The 22307-nt window shown below is 40.4% G+C and overlaps 1 protein-coding gene across 5 annotated transcripts in view; it reads left to right on the top strand.

The window, feature by feature from the left end:
* Window positions 1-22307, top strand: part of SORCS1 (sortilin related VPS10 domain containing receptor 1) — a 594724-nt gene that overhangs the window by 558159 nt on the left and 14258 nt on the right. For all 5 annotated transcript variants that reach the window (XM_002821140.5, XM_003777633.4, XM_009245781.4 and 2 more), the window contains exons 23-24: window positions 296-427; window positions 10191-10290. In XM_002821140.5, the coding sequence (XP_002821186.6) occupies window positions 296-427; window positions 10191-10290 (232 nt within the window). The remainder of the gene's footprint in view (window positions 1-295; window positions 428-10190; window positions 10291-22307) is intronic.

Genomic DNA, 22307 nt, shown 5'->3' with positions numbered 1-22307 from the left:
GTACTGCAACTGTCCTGTCTTCTATTTAAAGGAATGTAGGCATAGAAAACAAGCAATGAGCTTAAGGTCTCACAGTGTTGAAGCTGGGATTAAATCACAGACAGCCTGACTCCAGAACCTGGACCTATAGCCCAGTGCTGTCTCTCACACACCCCTGGCCTGATATGCCCAGGCCTCTGCTTTCAGGCCCCTTCTTGTGTCTTCTGCCTACCCCTGATCCCCCCACCAAATACTTGGTCCCTTCTCAGCTTTCTTCTCTGCAGCACTAATGTGAGCCCCTGTGTCTGTCCCTCAGGCCACAGGGGTTCCAGACCAGCACATCCTGGTGGCGGTGCTCCCCGGCTTACCCACCACTGCTGAACTCTTCGTCCTACCCTATCAGGATCCAGCTGGAGAAAACAAAAGGTCAACTGATGACCTGGAGCAGGTGAGTCCCCTGAAAAAGGAGATGTTTTCAGCTTCTCTCTGCAGTCAAAGCCACACCCACTGCTAGTCTGAGGGGCCTCTGGAGAATTGGGGCTTAAGAGTGAGGGCACCAACCGTTTGTAGAGTCTTCAACTTTCTGAGCCTCCATTTCGGACCCATAAACTGGTGATCCTAACTACAGCTTCACCGAAAGCACATGCAAGAACATTCATGGTAGGTGTATTAGTCTGTTCTCACACTGCTAATAAAGACATACCCAAGACTGGGTAATTTATAAAGGAGGTTTAATTGACTTACATTTCAGCATGGCTAGGGAGGCCTCAGGAAACTTACAATCATGGTGGAAGGGGAAGCAAACTTGTCCTTCTTCACATGGTGGCAGCAAGGAGAAATGTAGAGTGAAGCAGGGAAAACCCCATATAAAACCATCAGATCTTGTGAGAACTCGCTATCATGAGAACAACATGGAGGTAACTGCCCCCAGGATTCAGTTACCTCCCATTGGGTCCTTCCAATGACAAGTGGGGATTATGGGAACTACAGTTCAAGATGAGATTTGGGTGGGAGCACAGCCAAACCACATCAGCAGGGAACGTCTAAATTAATTACAGTGTGGAATACTCTGTGGAGTTTACAATGAATTAGATTAATCTATGTATACCGACACAAAAAATTGTCCATGATATCAAGTGGAAAAAAAAGCAAGTCGCTGAGCAATATCATACTTGTCACAAGAATGCCGTGAGAAGCAAATGACATGATATGCATATCTTTTTTAACAGGTTCAACTTTTATACAAATGACTAATCCTTTGATGATCTAATTTGTGTTTGTAATGAGTAACATTAGCTCCAGAGCAACTCTACTGCCCTGTGGGGTTCACCTCCTCCTCATCTCCACTACCTTCTGGAGCATTTGAGTGTGTGTGTGTGTGTGTGTGTGTGTGTGTGTGTGTGTATCTGTGTGTGTATTTGTGTGATTCTCTTTCTCTTTTCCCCTTTATTCTTCTTTTTTCTTCCCTTTCCTCCTTTTAACTTTAAAAGACTCTCCCGTCTCTGTAGTGGGGATTATTATGTTGTTATTATCCTTCTTTGTCCATTCAGTTAAAATGATCAGTCTTGGACTAGTTGCCCTTTTAGAAACCAGATGATTTCGATTTATCAGTTCTTTCAGGTAAATAGATTAAAAATAAGATTCCTCTCGGCCACTAAGTAAATATTGGCTGTTTCCCTTCCAGTACTTGGAGATTTTCTGTTTTCTAAACCCATAATCTAGCCCCATGATCTCTAGTCTTCCAGGATGACTTGAGAACCTTCTATAATAGTCTTATTAAAAACAACCCCAAATTATGGCATGGCCCACCTCCTAGCACACACCCTCTTTTCAGCTGCCCCTTTTTCACTTGGCAGAAGGCTCCCCTGTATAATTTTCTCTGTGTGCAAGTAATGAAGAGCAGAGCTCTCATGGAAAGCCCTGTTGAACCCCATTTCCTAGTGAAGTGGAGTTGAAGGGTGGGCAGCAGGTAACTCCTCAGATTTGCATCTAACCTCACTCCCCACCTCAGCTTCCCATCATACTCTACAAATTATTATCTGCACTGCATTTTGATGGGAGAAAGAACAGATTATTTCTTATCACAACATTTTCAAGAACCTAGAGGGAAAGCAGATCCCTATCCAAAGCCTTTAGATAGGAACATTTGCAGTTGTACCTCCTCTAAATCTTACTGGTTTTTCATGAAATCCAGATTTTAATATTTTCAAGTATGGAAGAGGGTACAGATTTAGAGTCACCTTTTTTTCCTAGTTACCACATCATCTGTGCACTTTTATTTCTTACACTTTCCATGTTTTTTTCTAAAAGTGTTGTATTTTCTACATCATTATTTGAGGGGAAATTTGGAAAGAAGAGGGGTCCATTCTGTGAAACTTCTTATACTTATGTATGGATCTGTCTTGCTTTGACTGTCTGCTTTCTCTAGACTTCTTGTTTCCCTTCATTCTCTGTCTCTTCTGGGTGTTTCATGCAAAGGCATTCTCAGAGAGCTGAGTTTGGCCCTCAAGGCAGACTGTATCAGTCATTGGTGAACCATGATATCAGAGATCTGAAACTAACTAGCTTGCTTGAAGGCTGTGTGACTTAGAATTGGCACACATGTAGAGGAGTCATCTGTTTTGTTAGAACACAGGTTTACATAAATATCAACCAGTTTCTAGTTTCACCTCTCATATTTATTATGTCCATTTTACAGACGAGGAAAGTGAGGACAAGAAAAGTTGAATAATTGAGCCAAAGTCACACTTATCTCATGGGGTATCTGAGAGGATTAAAGAAATGATATAGCAAAATACTTGGCCTTGAGTAAATGTTCACTGGTGGTATAGAGATAATGGTTACATTCATGTTCATTATATGGTAAGAAGAGATGTGGAAAATGAAAAAAGTAAGTTTAGGACTATTAAATAGACTGATATAGTCAAGGGCATGTATTGGAAGAGAGGATGGTGGGAATAAGGGAAAAAACATTAATGAATGCTGTTACTCAAAATGGAGAAAAACAAGGACAATAAGGAAAGAATGTATCTGACTGGCATGAGCTCATGCGAGTTATGCAGATTTATAGCATGAAAAGAAAGTAAAGTACCAAGCTAGAGACTGTAAATTTGTTTAAGGAAATTGCCAGTGTATCAGCCTATTCCAGGACTCAAAGCAAAGTAGACACAGTGACTTTACAAATGCCAAACAGAGCACATCAGAAATTAGTGTCTTACTTGTGGAGAACATTATTACCCTGATGGAAAAATGCACATGAAATCAACTTATTAAACCAAGGCACATGTCTAGACCCTGGAGAAAGGGGCATCCCCTGGAGACCCATAGTTTTCAGTCCGGGAGGGGTCCTTTCATTCTCTGCTCTGACTTAATCACTTAACTTCATGGGTGAAAAAAGGGAGTTTTTGAATTCATTTAATTGAGAAGTCCAGAGATACAGTTGAGGTGTAGATGAATTCAGAACCACTCTAAAGTATCACCAAATTACTTCCCTCTCTTCCTCTCTCTCCGTCTGTTTTCCTGGCTACCATATGGGAAGTTGGCCTGAGAATGAAGCCAACACATAGGAAAGCAAGAATGGCCACAGACATCCCCAACTTCTAGTTAGCCAGTTTATCAACCCAATCCAAAGGCAGTACCTCTCACCTGATTGCACCAGCGAGAGCTCCAGGTTCACAGTTTTCACTGGCCTGATCTGTTTAAAGTGGGCATCTCTTAGCGAGTCCCTGCAGTCTTGGGGATAATGTGCTGTCAGTGACAACTGAGATGTTTTATACCCTCCCTGAACCAAATGGACCAAGACTAGACAAGGACATGGATTCCTCAAAGAACAATGTGGGGAAGGGAGAGGGAATGCTGGGAGGCAAACGCAACTGACTTCTGGTGTCATAAATTATACAGAAATTTAAGACAAATGCAAAGCAAACCCAAACAACAGAAATGAACCCCCTCCTTTGAAGGCTGTACTCTAAATCTCAGCTGAAACTTGAGAAGGGCTGTCCTTATCCCCTCATTTCATGCCTTGGCCCCCTTTCTTGTAAAGGTGCAGTGCAGATCCCCCTGCAGTGAAAGAACTGGGATCCTAGACAGAGGTGCCCTAAAGAATGGGAGGGCAGGGCCCCAGCAAAGGACTCTCAGTCCTCCTTCCTTAGCTTCCTCTGAGAGCCTTCCTGGGGAGCAGCGATGCTGGCTTGGATCAAGCTATCTTGTCTGTGAAATAAATTGAAAATTCTTCACAGTGAGAAGTATTTGACCCTGTTATCAGGATGAGGCGGGCTGGGTTAATCAAGTGACCTCTGTCTGGGAGGGTTCCACCAGCCTTTATTTAGGATCTCTGGTGAGTGAGAAAAGGCTCTTATGCCCTGAGCTGGCCTCATCAAGGGTAGCGCGTGCTGTTGTCCTAAGGCCAGCTGCTCAGATATGGAGCAAGCCCTGCCACTCAAGCATCCCACTTCCTTGCTCTCCTCGGAGTCCTCAGGGGTGAACAAATTTGTTTCTGTCTCTCCTGTAGGGAGGAAAGACCACCATGCTCTATCGTGATTGTTTGTGATGCTGTGCTGGGGAGATAAGGAGCCTAGGTGTGTTGTCTTTCAGGATTCTTAAAGGACATTAGAACATCTAAAAAGAACAAAAAAGATATGGAAAAAATGTCAACCACAAAAATATATATATTTCTTCCTTGGCTGTTTTTATTACTCTACACGGTTGGCAGATGCAGAGCCTGAAACCTAAGGAAGAAAGGAAAGGCAGATCTCAACAGGGAGCAGGGTGACAGCTTTTAAGAAAATAGAAATTTATTATGAAATGGAATTAATAATCTCTATTTTCTGTATATCCACACATTTTGCTTATCAGTCCAGATCTTTTTAACATGGGGAGTCAAATTACAAAAATACTCTAGAGTCTACAAGGAAGGTCACTGAAGTAGGAGAACTATAACCAAAAGTGGAGCAGGTAAGAGGTAGGCCAGAGCCAATGTGTCAGGAGGAGGTAGAGAGAAGCTTAAAGTGGGTGATGGGAAATCCAAAGGAAGCACGTATTTATGACTGATTTGTTTCTTCATGCACTATTATCCAGGAGACCCCTTAGGCACTTTAATCAGGCTAAATTTCTGTGTGTGTGTGTGTGTGTGTGTGTGTGTGTGTTATGAAGGAATGAAATTGAGCTACTGTTAATTAGAATTTAGTATTTGGCTCCATTGCTTCCCTGTCATTCAATGCAAAGAAATGTATGAATTGGGAGAGATCTTCCTCTGTTTAACATGAGAGGAATATTCCTCAACTGCTACTTGAAGATACTTTAATAGTGTGACAGAATCAAGATTGACCAACTGAGCCAGCTCCCAGGTCATCCCAGGCAACACCCTCTTTAAACATGGCACTAGAATGCTATTATGTTCAGTAAGATTTGCATTCATCCTACCACCTTCAGAATAAATATTAGTATTTTGGCCCAGTGTAGCTTTGCCATTGATAAATTTGTCTAAACCATTTGCATCTGTATTTTTACCTTGTACCACTTATTTGGGTTATGTGTTCTATGAATGTATAAACTACTCTACTGTCCTTAAAACTTTTATTTTTTCATGTTTCAAGAATTGCCACTTTCCTTCTGATCGTCTGACAGTGTTTTCCCCTCTTGATTTCATTAGAAATTGTTTGGGTGTTGAATGTGTTCTTTGTGTGGTAACCATCACTGTGTGACTAAACATTTCCAGCCCACTGCTTTCAGGGTACATGATAGGGCTGTACCCATGAGTCTCTTCTGCTGGGGCAGAGCCTCAGGACTGTGGGAACAGAAGTGATATGTGCCACTTCCAAGCTAAAGTATTCAAATGCACATTGTAGAATTTTGCTAGCTCCTTTTCCTTCTTGTGCTGTATGTAGTGAATGGAAATGCTTGTGATGGCCGCTCCACCAGCCAGTGTCCCTGTGTGACCACAGCGAGCCCAACACCACTGCATAGCTGCCATGGATACGAGATGTGAGCAAAAAATTGACCTTTCTTGATTAAAGGCCCTGACCACAGCCATATCTAGTTGATTCTGAGTGCTGCATTCAATCTTCCTCGTGTGAAGAAGACAATGAGGAACATTGGTGTTTTCCCTGTCTCAGGTCCCTCCCAAGACATCCTTTTGATGATAGCTTTCCTAAAATTTGAATTGAGCCTCCACTGTCCTTTTAAATGGTACTTTAAATGAAATGTAGGTTGCACTTGAATAATAGGCATATTCCAACAAATAGGCGGATACCAAGAATAATGTGTGGTTTCTATGGTCATGATTGTTTAGCTGATGTGGAATAGAAGATGGACTGTGCTGGAAAGCAGCAGAAGAGGGATGACTGTATACAGGATAAATGAAATTTGTTAAGACAACACGCTTTTCACCAGACAGAAAAAGAAAAAGAAATAAATTCAATTTGCTTTAGCAGGTTCAGTCTCCCTCCTAGAAATCACACAGTATTTCACTTGAGTCTCTATCAGGCAAGTGTTTTTCTTCTCATTTAGGCTGTTGCCATACTTTTCAGTAGAAGGCAGTTTATTCTACTCCTTTCCATAGCTGAAGACTCTCCCAAACATTACCCAATTATGCAGCTGGTGAACAGAAAGTGGCCCCTCTGAGGATGGTGTTAGGAAATCCCCACTCCTGTAACCCATATTGGTCACTGGGCATTGGGGCTGATGTTTTAACTTCGGGTGCTTCACAGATGAATGAGAGAAGGCAGCATAATTAATAAAAGTGCTGTATTTTCTCATCTTACAAACCTATCCTGCCAGACTTCTCTCCAACTCTTTTCTGCTGTCTCTCTCTTTGCCAGCTTGTTCAAGGAAAATATTTTTAATGGAGATACCCTAGGATTAGGAGTCAAACAAAGCTAAAGTCCAGTCTCAACTCTTCAAATATTAACCAAATGAACTTTGGTATTTCCTTTAAGCTCCATGTTCCTTTCCATGAAGATGCCAGCACTAACACCTAAGATGTGCTCTGCTAGAAAAGCTAGTAAGAAATAAGCAACTTTACCAAAGGAGTGTTCACAGCATATATAATGTCCTTTAGAACATATGTAACAACTTGTAATCTTTTGAAAAAATATAGCATAAACACTTCTACAAGTGGCGTGGAAAACATTTAAAATATTGTCAAAATCTGTCAACAGTTTCATACTCATTTATTTCAGTAGAAAAGCACATGGTTCTAATTGAGATTATTCTTGTATGCAATGTAAATTTTATTTAGTTTTGTTTTCTTATGCAAATTTTTTCTCACAAAGCATGTGTTCATTGTTGAATGTCCTTTGATGCAAGTTAAATATATGAAACATACTTTCTGTTACCAGATAATTTTAAAATTTAAATTTCCTTCTTAAAATTTTGTAAGCGATACAGATAGAGCCAATGAAACAATGTTATAAACCAAAACAAAACCAAGTAGTTAATTATTTTCACAAGGGTCTCTCCTCCTGGAGATTATAAATTAAAAATATGTTACTTTGATAAACTCCATTTTCTGGTTTAGCTGTTTGTATCTCTCACTTGAAGAGAAAACATTCTCAGTGATAAGAAACAAATATTGCGGCCAGGCATGGTGGCTCACACCTGTAATCCCAGCACTTTGGGAGGCCAAGGCGGGCGGATCACTTGAGGTCAGGAGTTCGAGACCAGCCTGGCCAACATGGCGAAACACTGTCTCTACTAAAAACACAAAACAAAATAGCCCAATGTGGTGGCAGGCGCCTGTAATCCCAGCTACTCAGGAGGCTGAGGCAGGAAAATCACTTGAACCAGGGAGGTGGAGGTTGCAGTGAGCCGAGATCGCACCATTGCACTCCAGCCTGGGCGACAAGAGCGAGACTCCAATTTCATCTCAAAAAAAAAAAAAAAAGAAAAGAAAGAAATATGGCTTCACCTGGTTGAAAGTGGAGAGTCTTTCTCCCACAAATACATGTAGTTCCCTTTAGTCCATGTGATATATTTGGCAAAACAGGCTAATTCCTTCATTACTTTTGACAAGTCTTTCATATTTGAATAAAAAATATTTTTTCTGCAATTCTGTATCTGTGTGTGTGCATTTCATAGCTAAAACCTTTGTGATAGACCTCTAAAAATTCCACTGTCTGATTCCTATAAAGACTCTGCCAATTAAAAGATAAGAACACAGAGGAAAACCATTGTATGCAATCTGTGTTAGAAATCCACTTCTCCACTTCTCCTGCTCCTTCCCCCTCCCCCTCCCCCTCCCCCTCCTTCTCCTCCTCCCGCTCCTTCTCCTCCTCCTCCTCCTCTTCCCCCTCCTCTTTTTTTTTTTTTTTTTTGCGTCAGAGTTTTACTCTGTCTCCCAGGCTGGAGTGCAGTGGCATGATCTTGGCTCACTGCAACGTCTGCCTCCTGGGTTCAAGTGATTTTCTGGCCTCAGCCTCCTGAGTAACTGGGAGTACAGGTGTGCACCACCATGCCTGGCTAATTTTTTGTAGTTTTAGTAGAGATGGGGTTTCACCATGTTGTCCACGCTGGTCTCAAACTCCTGAACTCAAATGATCCACCTGCCTCAGCCTCCCAAAGTGAGCCACCATGCGCGGCCAGAAATCCACTTCTGTAAACCTGGATCGTTCTGGATGATTCCCAGCACCCAAGAATACAGTATACAGAATAAAGTTGTTTTTGTTTTCAGCATAGTTTTATGACAATCTTGTTTTTCTGCATTGTTCGCTAAATGACAGCATTTGAAAGGCTGGGCTTGCACTGGATCCCAGGTGCTCAACGACTGGGCAGTGATGGTCATCCTCTGTTCCTGTTGTTCAGGAGAGAAGTTTATCTGTGGGGCAGTTCAGTTCTATCACCAATCAGGGGCTTCTGCAGGTGACTCTCTGCTTCCAAACTAAGCCATCAGGCCCTGCTTAACAAATAAAGGGATTAAAGGTGTTATTTTGGCAACTCACTGGAGTAAATAAAACTCAACAAATAGAAAAGGAAAAAAAAATTAAGAATTTAATTAGCAGAATGATGGTCAGAAAGCATCTAATTAGACTTAAATAACATGTTAAGTAAAATATTAAATTGATTATTATAATATTAAAAATAAGGCTAGCAGACCAGATAAAAATAATAGGAGTGGGCCAGGCGCAGTGGCTCACACCTATAATCCTAGCACTTCGGGAGGCTGAGGCAGGCTGATCAAAATGTCAAGAGATCAAGACTATCCTGGCCAACATGGTGAAATCCCATCTCTACTACAAATACAAAAATTAGCTGAGTGTGTTGGCTTACGTCTGTAGTCCCAACTACTCAGGAGGCTGAGGCAGGAGAATCGCTTGAACCCGGGAGGCGGAGGTTGCCGTGAGCCGAGATCGTGCCACTGCACTCCAGCCTGGCGACAGAGCGAGACTCCATCTCAAATAATAATAATAATAATAATAATAATAATAATAATAATAAAATAAGAGTGTTGTTATCCCCGTAACTTTTCAGAAATTCCTCAAAATTATAAAGGACACATCAAATGGAGCTAGGTTTTCTACTCTAAACAGACGAACCATTTTACCTCATCCATAAAACCTTACTTTACACTATTTCTACCCAAATGAAGTTATTTGCCCCATGCTTGGGGTTAAATATTTCATAGTTCAGAATTCCATGGGTCTGCCCAGTACCTGTGTGTCAGCCTGAGGAACAGTTTAGATTATAAGCATGAAATAAAGGTTAGCCAATTTGTTACTTATGTTATGGCCGTACTTTGTTTCAATTGTATATTTTAGCAGAACTATATTTACCATACAATAAATATTCATAAAGTGTTTTGTGAAAAACACATTGTTTGGGAAATAGAATGGAGGTAAAATGAATATATATGAATCTTATCGGAATGTGTAAATTGTATATACTTCTTTTAAGTCCTTATGCATAACAAATGTTCTCTCAAAAGACGGGGGGTAAGTTTTCTAAGATCATACAGAATAATTTTTAAAGAGTATAATTATTTTCATTCACTAATAGTTTCTCCTGTTTTGTTGCAATTAGCACATAAAGACAGGTCATGCTTAAAAATAATTGTATCTGCATATTCTGGAATTAAATCAAAATCATATAAACCTTATTTATATAATTCATGGGTGTAATATTGTGATGCTTTGGTGAAAATAGTAAATATTTCTAAGCTTATTTGTTTGTAATCAGTATGACAGTTTTGGTGGCACTAACTGTGCTTCTTTTTTCAGATATCAGAATTGCTGATCCACAAGCTCAACCAAAACTCAGTACATTTCGAGCTGAAGCCAGGAGTCCGAGTCCTCGTCCATGCTGCTCACTTAACAGCAGGTCAGTGTCCATGTCCCTGGGTTCTGGCTGGTGGCTCTGTCAAAGGGAATCCCAGTCTCTGCTTCCTTCCTCATAAAAAGGCTAGATGGTAACAATGCTAATCAGAAATCCAATCAGTCATCGGATCTTGGAGGTTCCCTTGCTTAGTGTTTCTGCCTTAATGGAGAACCAGTTAAACAACAGAAAAAGGTGACACTTACAGCTGGGTTCAATGGCTCACGCCTGTGATCCCACCAGTTTGGGAGACTGGGGTGGGTGGATCGCTTGAGGTCAAGTGTTTGAGATCAGTCTGACCAACATGGAGAAACCCGATCTGTACTAAAAATACAAAAATTAGCCGGGCAGAGTGGTGCATGCCTGTAGTCCCAGCTACTTGAGAGGCTGAGGCAGGAGAATCGCTTGAACCCAGAAGGCAGAGGTTGCAGTGAGCCGAGATCATGCCACCGCACTCCAACTTGGGTGACCCAGTGAGAAGGTAATATTTTATACTTAGTCTCTGGCAAAAACTGTCAGCGAACTGCTTAGATACATCTCACATGAAAGCATGCTTTATTTATCTCATCAGAAATCTTGAAAAAAGCATTAACAAATACATTTGTGGGGGTCTTTCTGCAAAGTCTTATTTTCAACATATTCATATTCATATTCATATTACAAAGAATTTGCTTTCTTTAAGTTTCAGGATAATGTAGCACAGTAGAGATAGCAGGAACTTAGGAGTGGTACAGGGCCATACCCAGGAATTGAACCTGGAATTGGTCATGATCTTACAATTTACTTAATGTCATTGAGCTTCCATCTCTTCAACTGAAAAAGTGGTAGTGAGGATGGGGGATCCTCCTTCTAAGCTTATGGAGAGTTTTCAATGATAACACAAGTAACTTAGAATAGACGATGACACAAGTAGCTTAGAATAGTTTTCAATGATAACAGAAGCACTTAGAAACAGATATTGTTGTGATATATTAATAATAAATTAACAATATTTATTGAGTACTTATTTTTGCAGAGTACCATGCTGGTGCTCCATGGAGTACAAACACCAGTGAAAAGTGGTCTTCGTCTTCACAAAACTTATAACCTGGTTGTGGTGTCGGGAAGTTCGGTGTAGCAATGGCAGTGGTACTGTGGGATGGGAAGAATAGGCAGTGGAGAGTAGTCAATGAGCAAACTGCATAAATGCTTACATAGAGAGAGACTACGTAACATATTTAAGCACTTGGATTTTTTTTTCCAGTCAGATCATTGGTTTCAATCTTGGCTTTGTTACTCACTATGTAATCCTTCTGTATGTCTCAGAGATGGTAATAACATCTCTGCCAGTGGGATTGTGTGAAGATTAAGTTAATTCAGGTAATGCACTTAGGATAGTGTCTGAAACATAGCTTTAATATTTATTTTTACTGTTATTAGCAACTAAAGCTGTATAGGAAATTTAAAGCAGAGATGAGTTATATCCTGTCAAAATGATACAGGATTGTTTCATGGAGTAGGTGGTTTCGAGGAAGAACCTTAAAGGATGGATAGGATTAAATGCAAGAGGTCATTCTAAGCACCAAAGCACCAAGGAAGTAAAGCCTAAAGGGCTTTGGGGATGCTGAATAAATGAGGACAAAAAATAGCTATTACAAGCACCATTCTCTGGTTTCCTGGAGATTTCACGAGGCTCTGCTAGGTCTAGCAGAAGGCCAAGCAGGCTGACCACTGACTTCTCACCCTCTTGGATTTTATCTTTTTTCTTTATTGGATTTCAGAATATTTTATTGTTCTTGTTGTTTTTTCAATCCCAGTATTTAAAGTCACTGTTCCTCAGCATGGAGTATGGAAGTGTGGAGGGGGGATGCCAGGGTGCGCCGTTTGTACTTACTTTAGTGAGTAAGCCATCAAAGGTCTGGGAAGCCATCAAGACCTTTGAACAGAAGTGTGACTGATTCAGAGCATTCCTTGAAAAAGATGACTGTAAGAAGCAAGGAGGATTGAGTAGGGCTTATCTCCTATTCTGCATCTTTTCATCCTAACACATCCATTGAACAGATATTTACTGAGTGCCTGCCTATGCTGGGCCAAGCAATGTTGTCAGCATAGGGGACAGAGTCTCTGCCCTCATAAACTACTATTGCTGGTAAAAGCCACTTTCGGAATCGTATGCTGATGAAAATTCTCTGAAGAAAAGGCTGTCAACTTATCTCAGGGCATTTGATGGTCCTGACTGGCCTTTTCCTACCCAAAATGTTGAGCTTTGGTGTTTGGTGAATGGGGGTAGCACATGGCAGAGTCACACGTGACTAGTTGTATGGGAGAATGATCAAATTCCAGAAACAAGAGTTGTAGTCATCCTAATAGCCAAGCCACTGACAAATGTCAACTGAGTAGAAAGTAACCATTGAATATCGTTTTAAAAAGATTCACTGATTTATTTAATCTAATCAGACCGTCGAGCCTGTTTAGGTAGCAGACTGAACTTCATCAGCCACTACTTGTTCCCTTTGAGTTTAGAAATTAAAAACAACTAAGCCTGATATTCCATACTGAAGTATGGGTTTGAAGGGATGTGGCCAACTTGTCTATCCGTCGTGATGCAAAATTTGCTTTTACAGCATAAGCAGCCTTTGAATGAACACTATCTTTAGGTTTGGTGTATCAGAAAACAGTGCCTTTTTGAGTCCAGAGACCTTGCTCTGTTGAGCAGGAGAGCATTGGAGGTCAAGCTAGACCTGGAACTAACCCTATTTCTCCTATTCTTCAATTCTGGAGGCCACTCACATTTCACTCTTTTTCTTCCTTCCATACTTCTCCTCCATCTGTGTCTGGTTTTTATTTAACTGATTATTGCATTATGCTCTAATGATGGTTCAGATCATTTTGGAAGATAGTGAATGTTCCCACCACAAAGATGATAAATGATTGAATGATGGATATGTTAATTACCCTGATCTGATCACTATGCTTATGTATCACAGCATCACTATGTACCTCTTGAATATGTATAATTGTTATGTGTGAATTTAAAAAAAATTTAAAAGATTGATATGTTACTGTATTTAACTTTAGGGAGAAGTGGTATGTAAAAAAAAGGAAACCTTATTTTAAATGTTGCTTAAGAAAACTTTCTTCAATGACAAATAGTTTAGAGCTGGGACCAAGCTGAAATACTGAGATCAAAAAGTGGGTAATTAGCTGAGACTTTTTTGGCCAGTTGGCTTGGCCAGAGAAACTGAATACAGCAAAGGCATCCAAAGGTCTTTGGATTTATAGCTCCATGTGGGAACGGAAGTCAATTCCTGATAACCACGATATGTTAATCCCACTGGTAAAAACTCCAGATGGCAAAAAATAATGCAAAGTTGGGAAGAACTGAAAAATGTTTCCCATTCATGTTTGTAGTTTTTTCTATAACTAGGAGTTTCAGAAGCAGGACTAAGACTCCTGGGAAGAAGGACTGGCAAAAGGGAGGTATATTTTGGGGACCCAGATATGCACACTGAGATTTAAAGAAGAACCCCTTGTAATATAGGTATGTGTAACACAAAGTCACCAAAGAAAAAAAAATCCATTTCCAAATAAAAGCCCAATCTTAGCCTGGACCAATTTGGAGAGAGTGAGAAAATTCTTTGACTTCCAACCATTGTAGAAATCTTTCCTGTTAGTTTTGATAGCAGGGTCTTTCGGCTATATAATTCCAAGCCTGATCAACTGGCATTGTTAAGTTTTCTGTCATGGCTATCTCAGCAACTGGAGTAGATATAGATCTATATGTGGATAATTAGCTCCAGTTTGGTAAGTAAACAAAGATAATGTCATGGGCTGATGGAATAACTGAGTCTTAGAAACTTTTGCTACACTGAGTTTGGCTATGCTGGTCATAACGCATTAGAGCTGGCAGTGTCCACAGGAGCACAGTCACTCAGGGCTCGATTTTCATATGCAAAAGACAAACGTGTCAACTGGAACAACAATTGTGATAGGGAAGTAAAATATGGGAGGGAATCTGTTTCCTGTTGGTGATTGCTCCTACGTTACCTTTAGCTACCTGATTAAAAGAAAAAAAGAAAAAAATATATTTGAATAGGGTGGTAGACCCTACATATACAAAAATCAGTGGAGGGAATTCCCCCTTCACTCATGGAAAACTTGGCACTTTGGTAGGGTATCAGTGGGCCGAGACACTTGCCACAGTTTTGTTTCTTTTTTCTTTTCTTTTTTTTTTTTTTTTTTTTTTGAGATGGGATCTCACCCAGTCACCCAAGCTGGAGTGAAGTGGCGTGATCTCGGATCACTGGAGCCTCTGCCCCCTGGGCTGAAGCCCTCAGCCTCTCAAGTAGCTGGGACCAGATTCATGCCTGGTCTAAGTTTTTTTGTGTTTTTGGTAGAGACAGGGTTTCACCATGTTGCCCAGGCTGATCTCGGACTCCTGACAGCTCAAGTGATCTGTCTGCCTCAGCCTCCCAAAGTGCTGGGATTACAGGCATGAACCACCACAATTGCTTTTATTAGGTTGAAATTAACACATTAATATTTGGATGGCTAGGAAGAGAAGGAGAAGGAAACCTGAAAAAAAAAAAAAAAAGAGAAACAGTGGGGAGGAGTATTAGATGCAGAACTTCCACCTCAACTCTATTTCTCTTTCTGTCATCCCCCCTGTAGGCAGGGTAAAATGAAAAAAAAAAAAAGAAAGAACCATTGTTAGCAACATTTCATGTCTCATAAGCAGGATGGCTAATACCTTCCCAGGGATCTTTACAACATGCTGCTGCATCCCATTAATTGCTTAGCAGATGTTCAGCAGCCTTCTTTTAAAAATGTTTGAGCCAGAGTATGTTGTTGGTGAGAGAAGCAAATGCATAATTTGGTTTGTCTCCAAGGAAAAAGAACTGTCTCTTTTCAAGAATTTACTAGCCTTATTTTGGTTTTCAAATTCACTTCCCTGTTTGCTTTTATGGGAACACAAGGAAAGCATTTGCAGATACCTGAATGTCATTAGAGACTGGATTGTGTTTGCCCCCCACCCACCAACACGCTCCATTTGGGAATTCATTAACTGTGGTATCTAAGCTGAGCTAAATTTTGAATGTAGTCCTTGTTTTGTTCCTAGCCATTCCTGTGCTTCTTAGTTTTCATGCAGTTTTTCTTAAGGGTCTAACCACTCCTGACAGGTATGTTTCTGAAATTCTCTTTGCAGAAAGGAGAGACTTGAACCGTATGACAATAAGGGAGAACGAAAAGCATGTTATCCAGAAGGTTGAGGGAGGGTCATGGCCTGAGTGGCTCCCTTTGACTTTTAGTACCTGATGGCAGCTGGCATCCATGTTTAGCAAACAAAGGCTATGAAGTTGCAAAAACAATACAAAGAGTTGGAAAAGGGAATAGAATGCAGTCAAGCTAGTGTTAGACTGGAAGCACTGCTGTCTTGACCAAAGTGTACCTCTACTCATGATATTCCAGAGTGGAATATTTCTCCCCATTTCTTCACCTATTTCTCCTTGTCCACCTGTACTTTAAGGCTCAGCTCAATGCCAACATTTGCATGACATCTTTCCAGAGACATTTGCCTGGACAACATCTTCCCCTTGCCTGAAATCACATGGATTTTTAGATCTCTATCTGTCTGATGATGATGATGATCATCATGACCATCACCTTTTGAATCACTCCTATTTAATTTCTTGTGGATATGGTTCATCATATCTTTATATTAGCTTCTTCATATATCTTTATATCATCTTCATCATTTTACCTAGCAGATAACTTGCACGTATCGGGTGCTTAACAAATATTGTTTTCATGAATAATTATATGCATAATTTATAGCCTGCAGAGGTATATTCAAAATCCCATTCCCGCAGTTAACCTTCATATCCAGTTTATTCAGTTTATTCATTTGTGAACCTGTCCCCATGACATGCTTCTTCTTATCAAATAACTGGTCAGTGGAGACTTGCATTCATTTATACAATAAGCATCTAGGGAATCTTTGTATATTTTTTTTCTTATGGCAAGTATTCTTTAAATATGCATTGTAATTGTTTATATACACATTGTGGGGAATGGGCAGTTGAAGGAAAACTGGGCCCATCCTTCCTGGAGTTCTACATCCCAGAATGAGAGATGCGAGAGAGAATGGGAGAATGACTGGCAGGAGACTGTTACCAAAAGAGACTGAATCACTGGTCCTTATTTTATTGCTCTGGCCACTGGAAGACATGATTTCAGTATCACAGCAGCTTCACTTCATGGCGTAGCTCATGGTCACACACCTTGGACTGCAGCCTCCTCACCTTAACAAACCAGCAAAACCTTCACATCTTTTGTAATGCCTCCCTTGTCCTCCCCATCTCTCATGTATGCATTTGCCCTGGACTTCTGTATCATATATCTTAAGAGCTATAACGGGCTGGGTGCACTGGCTCATGCCTGTAATACCAGCATTTTGGGAGCATGAGGTGGGTGGATCACCTGAGGTCAGGAGTTCAAGACCAGCCTGACCAACACGGTGAAATCCCATCTCTATCAAAAGTACAAAAATTAGCCAGGCGCGGTGGCATGCACCTGTAGCCCCAGCTACTTGGGAGGCTGAGGCACAAGAATCACTTGAACCCAGGAGGCAGAGGTTGCAGTGAGCTGAGATCGTGCCACTGCACTCCAGCCTGGGCAACAGAGCAAGACTCCGTCTCAAAACAAAAACAAAAACATAAAACGGCTATGATGTCATTTTAGGGAGAGTTTTTCTAGCAAGAATCTGGAAGGCTCTGAATCTAATGCGAACTATTTGATCCATATAGTTACTTGTGGAAGAACAAACCTGAGCCGTTAAAAAAAAATCCCTAAAATGCCAATAGTTTTCTCATTGCCCCTAGTAACTTGAAATTTACTCAAGGGCAGGATCCATTTTTAGATTTATCATCTTATTCTTCACATGACTCTATGCCTTACTTTGAAATTATTCCTTTAAACCTATAGTTTATCAGGGCATATGAGATGAGTGAGGGCCCTCACTCACACTGAGCTGGCTAGACCTGAGGCACAAATACCAGTTGCATGAAACTTTACTAAATTCTAAATGAGGAGAATGAAAAAATGTTCTATGCAGAAGATTCAATAAAGCTGAGTCTTTAAGGTTGAATAGGAATTCACCAAAAAAAGAGCAAATAAGTATTGCAGGTTGAGAGGCCAGGTTGCACAAAGGCACAGAAAGGTGGAATTATATGGTTTATGTATAAAATTATGTCTGACATGGATTGGGGCTTCTAGATATGTACCCTCAAATATTCATAATTAGCATATTTACTGAGGGTAAAATTATGAGCAAAGGGAGAGGGATAAAATTCAGGAAAAATAATATGCTAGTATATTATAAACTTTGTTGTCCATCATCCATTGTGCGCTAATGAAGAAATTTTATTAATGCAAATTTGAGATGATAAGGTATAATGAATTTGGAAAATGAAAAAAAAAAGGCTGCTAGAAGGATTTTGGTGTTTTTTTTTTTTCTTTAATAATAGGTTTGGGCAAAACTCCATTATCATTTCTATTTTTAACAAAGTATTTACACACAAGTTTACAACTCAAGTGGCAAGATATGGTAATTTATTTAGTTGAGATAGAGACCTAGGAGGTGGAGCTTGTGTTTTTTTTTTTTTTTTTTTTTGGTTGTCAAAGATGATAAATTTGGTGGTTTATGTTGGGTTGGATGTCATCAAACATATAAGTGAAAAACCCCATCAGGAAGCTGGAAACAGGGAGTGGAAACTCAGGTGAGAAGACCAGGACCAGAATATACATTCAACTATGAGCTTCAATTTACCATCTCATAGCAGATAATCAGGTGAGGGGAATCTGCTGACAGGTGATAAGTTAAAGCCTTAATTGCCAGTTTAAATCTTTCAAGCTCTATCAAACCCTGTATCTTTGTTCTCATGAGAACCCTTGGTCATGAGTAAATTTAGTCCTTATATTTGGTGGGGAGAAGGAGGGAGTGGGAAATGACCTGAAAACCTGTTGACTCTTCTAAGACAGAATAGGTAAGGTTTCCATGAGAATAGAAAGTAAAAAGAGGGCAAGCAAGGGACAACACTGACCTTTTATTTGAGAAGGCAAAAGCCTAACTAGATGCATACCTCCTAAATAGCAAATAACAACCCTTTAGGGATTATTTGCCCTTTGTAAGTTAGGTACCGGGCAAATGAACTGCAATTTGGATGGTGGGACTTCTGCTCAAAGAACTAAAAGAGCTGGAGCTGACTAGTTCCCTCAAAGCATATGAGATACATGAAACCCTGCCCCATACTTAGAAAACTCTTTCCAACTCAGGGTGGGAGATATCTGCTATAAATAGCAGCTGTTCTCAAACGTGACTTTACATTGCAATTAACTTAGGAAGTTTTATAAAAATAGAGATTTTCTAAGCCTCACCACACACAGTGAAGAATCCCAAGGAGCCAGGAATAGGAATCTTCTTTTTTTTTTTTTTTTTTTTTGAGATGGAGTCTTGCTCTGTCGCCCAGGCGCGATCTCGGCTCACTGCAAGCTCCTCCTCCTTGGTTCATGCCATTCTCCTGCCTCAGCCTCCCGAGTAGCTGGAACCACAGGCACCCGCCACCACGCCCGTCTAATTTTTTGTATTTTTAGTAGAGATGGGGTTTCACCGTGTTAGCCAGGATGGTCTCGATCCCCTGACCTCGTGATCTGCCCACCTTGGCCTCCCAAAGTGCTGGGATTACAGCCATAAGCCGCCGCGCCCAGCCCCAGGAATCTTCATTTTTAGCAAGTTTCCGCTAATGATGCTTATGATGGTGGCCTCTTCACTAGTCTCCACAACCACTGTTCAACAGCCTTTCACAGACAGAAATCCATCTGCATAACAAGGAAAGGTGAACGACTATCTCCAGTAATAAATCTGATTTACAACTCAAGGCATCCACTAAAACAGAAGCATGAATTAAATAAGAAGAGCCTGTGATATTAAGTACAGGAGGAAATCAGTAATAAACATTAAAATCTAATTTCTTGGAATATTTGGAGCTAACCTAATTGGCAGAATGGGCAAATGACAATGAGTAAGGGGGAGAAAATGAAACATGCCCCTGAATCTGGGGCATATTAAACCCATAATCTAGATGAATGGCAAAGGCCAGCCAAGAGCTGTGGCCATGAAGCAGTTGAAACATGATTAAAGTGTGAACTGGAATCTTAGTGGCAGATGTAATTGAACAGCCGTGAGTTTTATGAGAGTTAAACAAATAATATTATCTAGATGCTGTTCATGTGCCAGTGTGAGCATAAAATGATACAGCTACATTTCACTATATTTCTGTACATATTTCAGAATTCAGAGGTTGCCCTACACTGGGCTTTCCAGTTTGGTCGCTCTTCATCTGGAGTTCTGGATAAACGCACATTATAAAAATGGTAAAGGGTTAATATTTATCAAAGGAAGAGCCTCAAACCTCAGGTTAAATAAAAAACATGACCAAAAAAAAAAAAAAAATACACAGGAACATTGCTTCCACCCCCTCCTGTCTGTCAGTTGCCTTATTTAAACTGCTCAGTTCAGGAAAACTGTCCTTTGTCAAGGGTATGTGTGGGTTTTTTAATAAAACTGTTATCTTGTGTTATCTTGGCCTCTATGGCTACTGCTGACTGGTTTAATTTCTTTTGCAGGTGTAATAAAAAGATGTTATCACAGAGATATTAGAGAATTAATATTTCCAGGCTTCAGTTGCTACCACTGGATGTGTTATGAGTAAATTTGGGAGGGAATAAGAAACTTCAAATTTCAACCTAGGTCGTGATACATCATGAATTCTGCACTACAGTTTCACATTGAGAAAAAGACTTTCCACTTGAAGGGAGAATTACCGTTCGTCAAGAAATTTTAGAAACTACAATATAATCTCAGCGACAACATTATGGATGCAGATGCCAAATAGGAGTTGTGGAACTCTGAACTGTAAAGTGAAGTAAATTGTTGCAATAACATTTTCCATTTAGGGATGAAATTAGTACTGGTGAAATTCTTCCACAGCCAGTAAGTTTATCTGTCTCTTTAGTTTCCGGTCACCGTATTATCTACATAGTAATCATTTACAAGTCTTTTTTAAGTAAAGCCGTGGTACCGATACGTTTTCTTCCTTTAATTTTTCTTCCTTTTATTTTTCCCCGAAATAAATATATTTTTTATCTTCAAGTAATTAGGTAGTTGCACAGATACATAGACCCAGCGGCTTTTCATAGTTATTTAATCATTATGGTGTTATAAACAATAATGGATTTATCATGTAGATATATATCTAAATATTATCCCTCCCCGCAATATGATTAAATGTGATATTTTCATCTACCTACCAGCGTGCAGCAATGAGGTTGCTCGTTGGCTTCGTTTAGACATAGGATCTAGTTCTGTTATCCAGTCTGGAGGGCAGTGGCACATCATAGCTCACTACAGCCTTGAACTCCTGGGCTCAAGCGATCTGTCTGCCTCAGCCTCTCGAGTAGCTAGGACTACAGGCATGCACCACCACTTCCAATTAATATTTTTATTTTCTGTAGAGACAGGGTGTTGCTATGTTGCCCAGGCTGATCTCAAACTCTTGGCCTCAGGAGATTCACCCACTTCAGCCTCCCAAAGCATTGAGATTGCAGACATGAGCCACCATGCCTGGCCTAGCTTCTAATAAATTCTTTCCTCACCACTTCTTTTTTTATGAGATTACGGGGGACCATAAAAGGGGCTGAAATGATTACAGGGTAACTAGACTGAGTTAGCCAGGCTAGAGGATATGTCTGGAAACTCTTGGTCAGAGAATGGTCAGCAAGGAACAGTCAGATGAACAGAAACAGGGGCACAAACATGCATCAGAAATGCAATTTCCCAGGGGAAGGCAAGGCACATAGTCAAGAGAAATTAACAAAAAGAAAAAAAAAAAGGAAAGGAAAGGGGAAGGATAACACATATAAAATACAGACAAGATGCCAGAACATAGGGCAAGCTACCCTTTAGACACCAAGTTTCTTATACCTAGAGTGATCAGGACTGTCCTGGGTTATCTATGCTATATCAGCGTAAGCTTTAGTAGCACCCCCTTTCATTCTTAAAGTGTGTTATCTTTGAAAATGATATGTATGGTCTTCTTAACGTTTACCCTGCCACCCTGAGAGTGGGGATAGAAGACTATACCAAAAATTGGCTAATGTGGAGCTCAAAGGTAATAATTGGTAATAGAATGTTTAACCAGTTGAAAGAGACTTTTGAGGAAAGTAAATAAGCTATTGCTATGTAACAAACCACCTAGAAGTTCAGTGGCTCAATAGTAAGCATTTATTATTGCTTATGGGTCTAGTCTTATCTACGTTCACTAGTCTGTCTGCAATCAGCTATGGGTTGTTGGTTAGGGAGCTCTGCTGATCTTGGCTGGTCTGTCTCACATGTTATGGGTCAGCTGCCTGCAGGCTGCTCTGGCATGCTTTGGTTGGAATAATTAACCCGGCCTCTACATGGCCTTTCATCCTTTGACTGTTCTGGTCTTGCTCACATGGCAGTGGTAGGATTTCAAGAGAAAAAGCAGAGGTATGCAAGACCGTGAAATTCCCAATTAGCACACCATTGCTTCCATTGCGTTCCATTGCCAGATGCAGATTATAACGATAGCTCAGATTCAAGGCATGAGGAAACAGATTTTACCTCTTGCCTTTTAGGTGAGACAAGCTTCAAACTCATTGCACAAAGTTTAGACACAGAGAAGGGTAGAGGATTGAGCCAGCAATGTAATCCATATCTACAGGAGGCTGACTGCTCACTTAGGGGAGACTTGAGATGCTTTTAGGTAGTTTAAAAAACCCTTCTGGAGCCATCACCAGATTGAGCTACTATCAACAGCAAAGGGGCACATTTGTGTCTGTAGGGGGATATTTTTGCTTTGTTTTAGTGATCCAGAGAATATAAAACTCAGGCATGCCCTAAAGACAGGACTGGAAGTTTTATGAGTGAGAATAGCTGGGGCCTGCTATGCAGTATTCTCAAA

The sequence above is a fragment of the Pongo abelii genome, chromosome 8 (genome assembly GCF_028885655.2).
Source record: "Pongo abelii isolate AG06213 chromosome 8, NHGRI_mPonAbe1-v2.0_pri, whole genome shotgun sequence".
Lineage (NCBI taxonomy): Eukaryota > Metazoa > Chordata > Mammalia > Primates > Hominidae > Pongo > Pongo abelii.
Note: the sequence above shows the minus strand (reverse complement) of the source record. Positions and strands in the feature narration are given on the sequence as shown.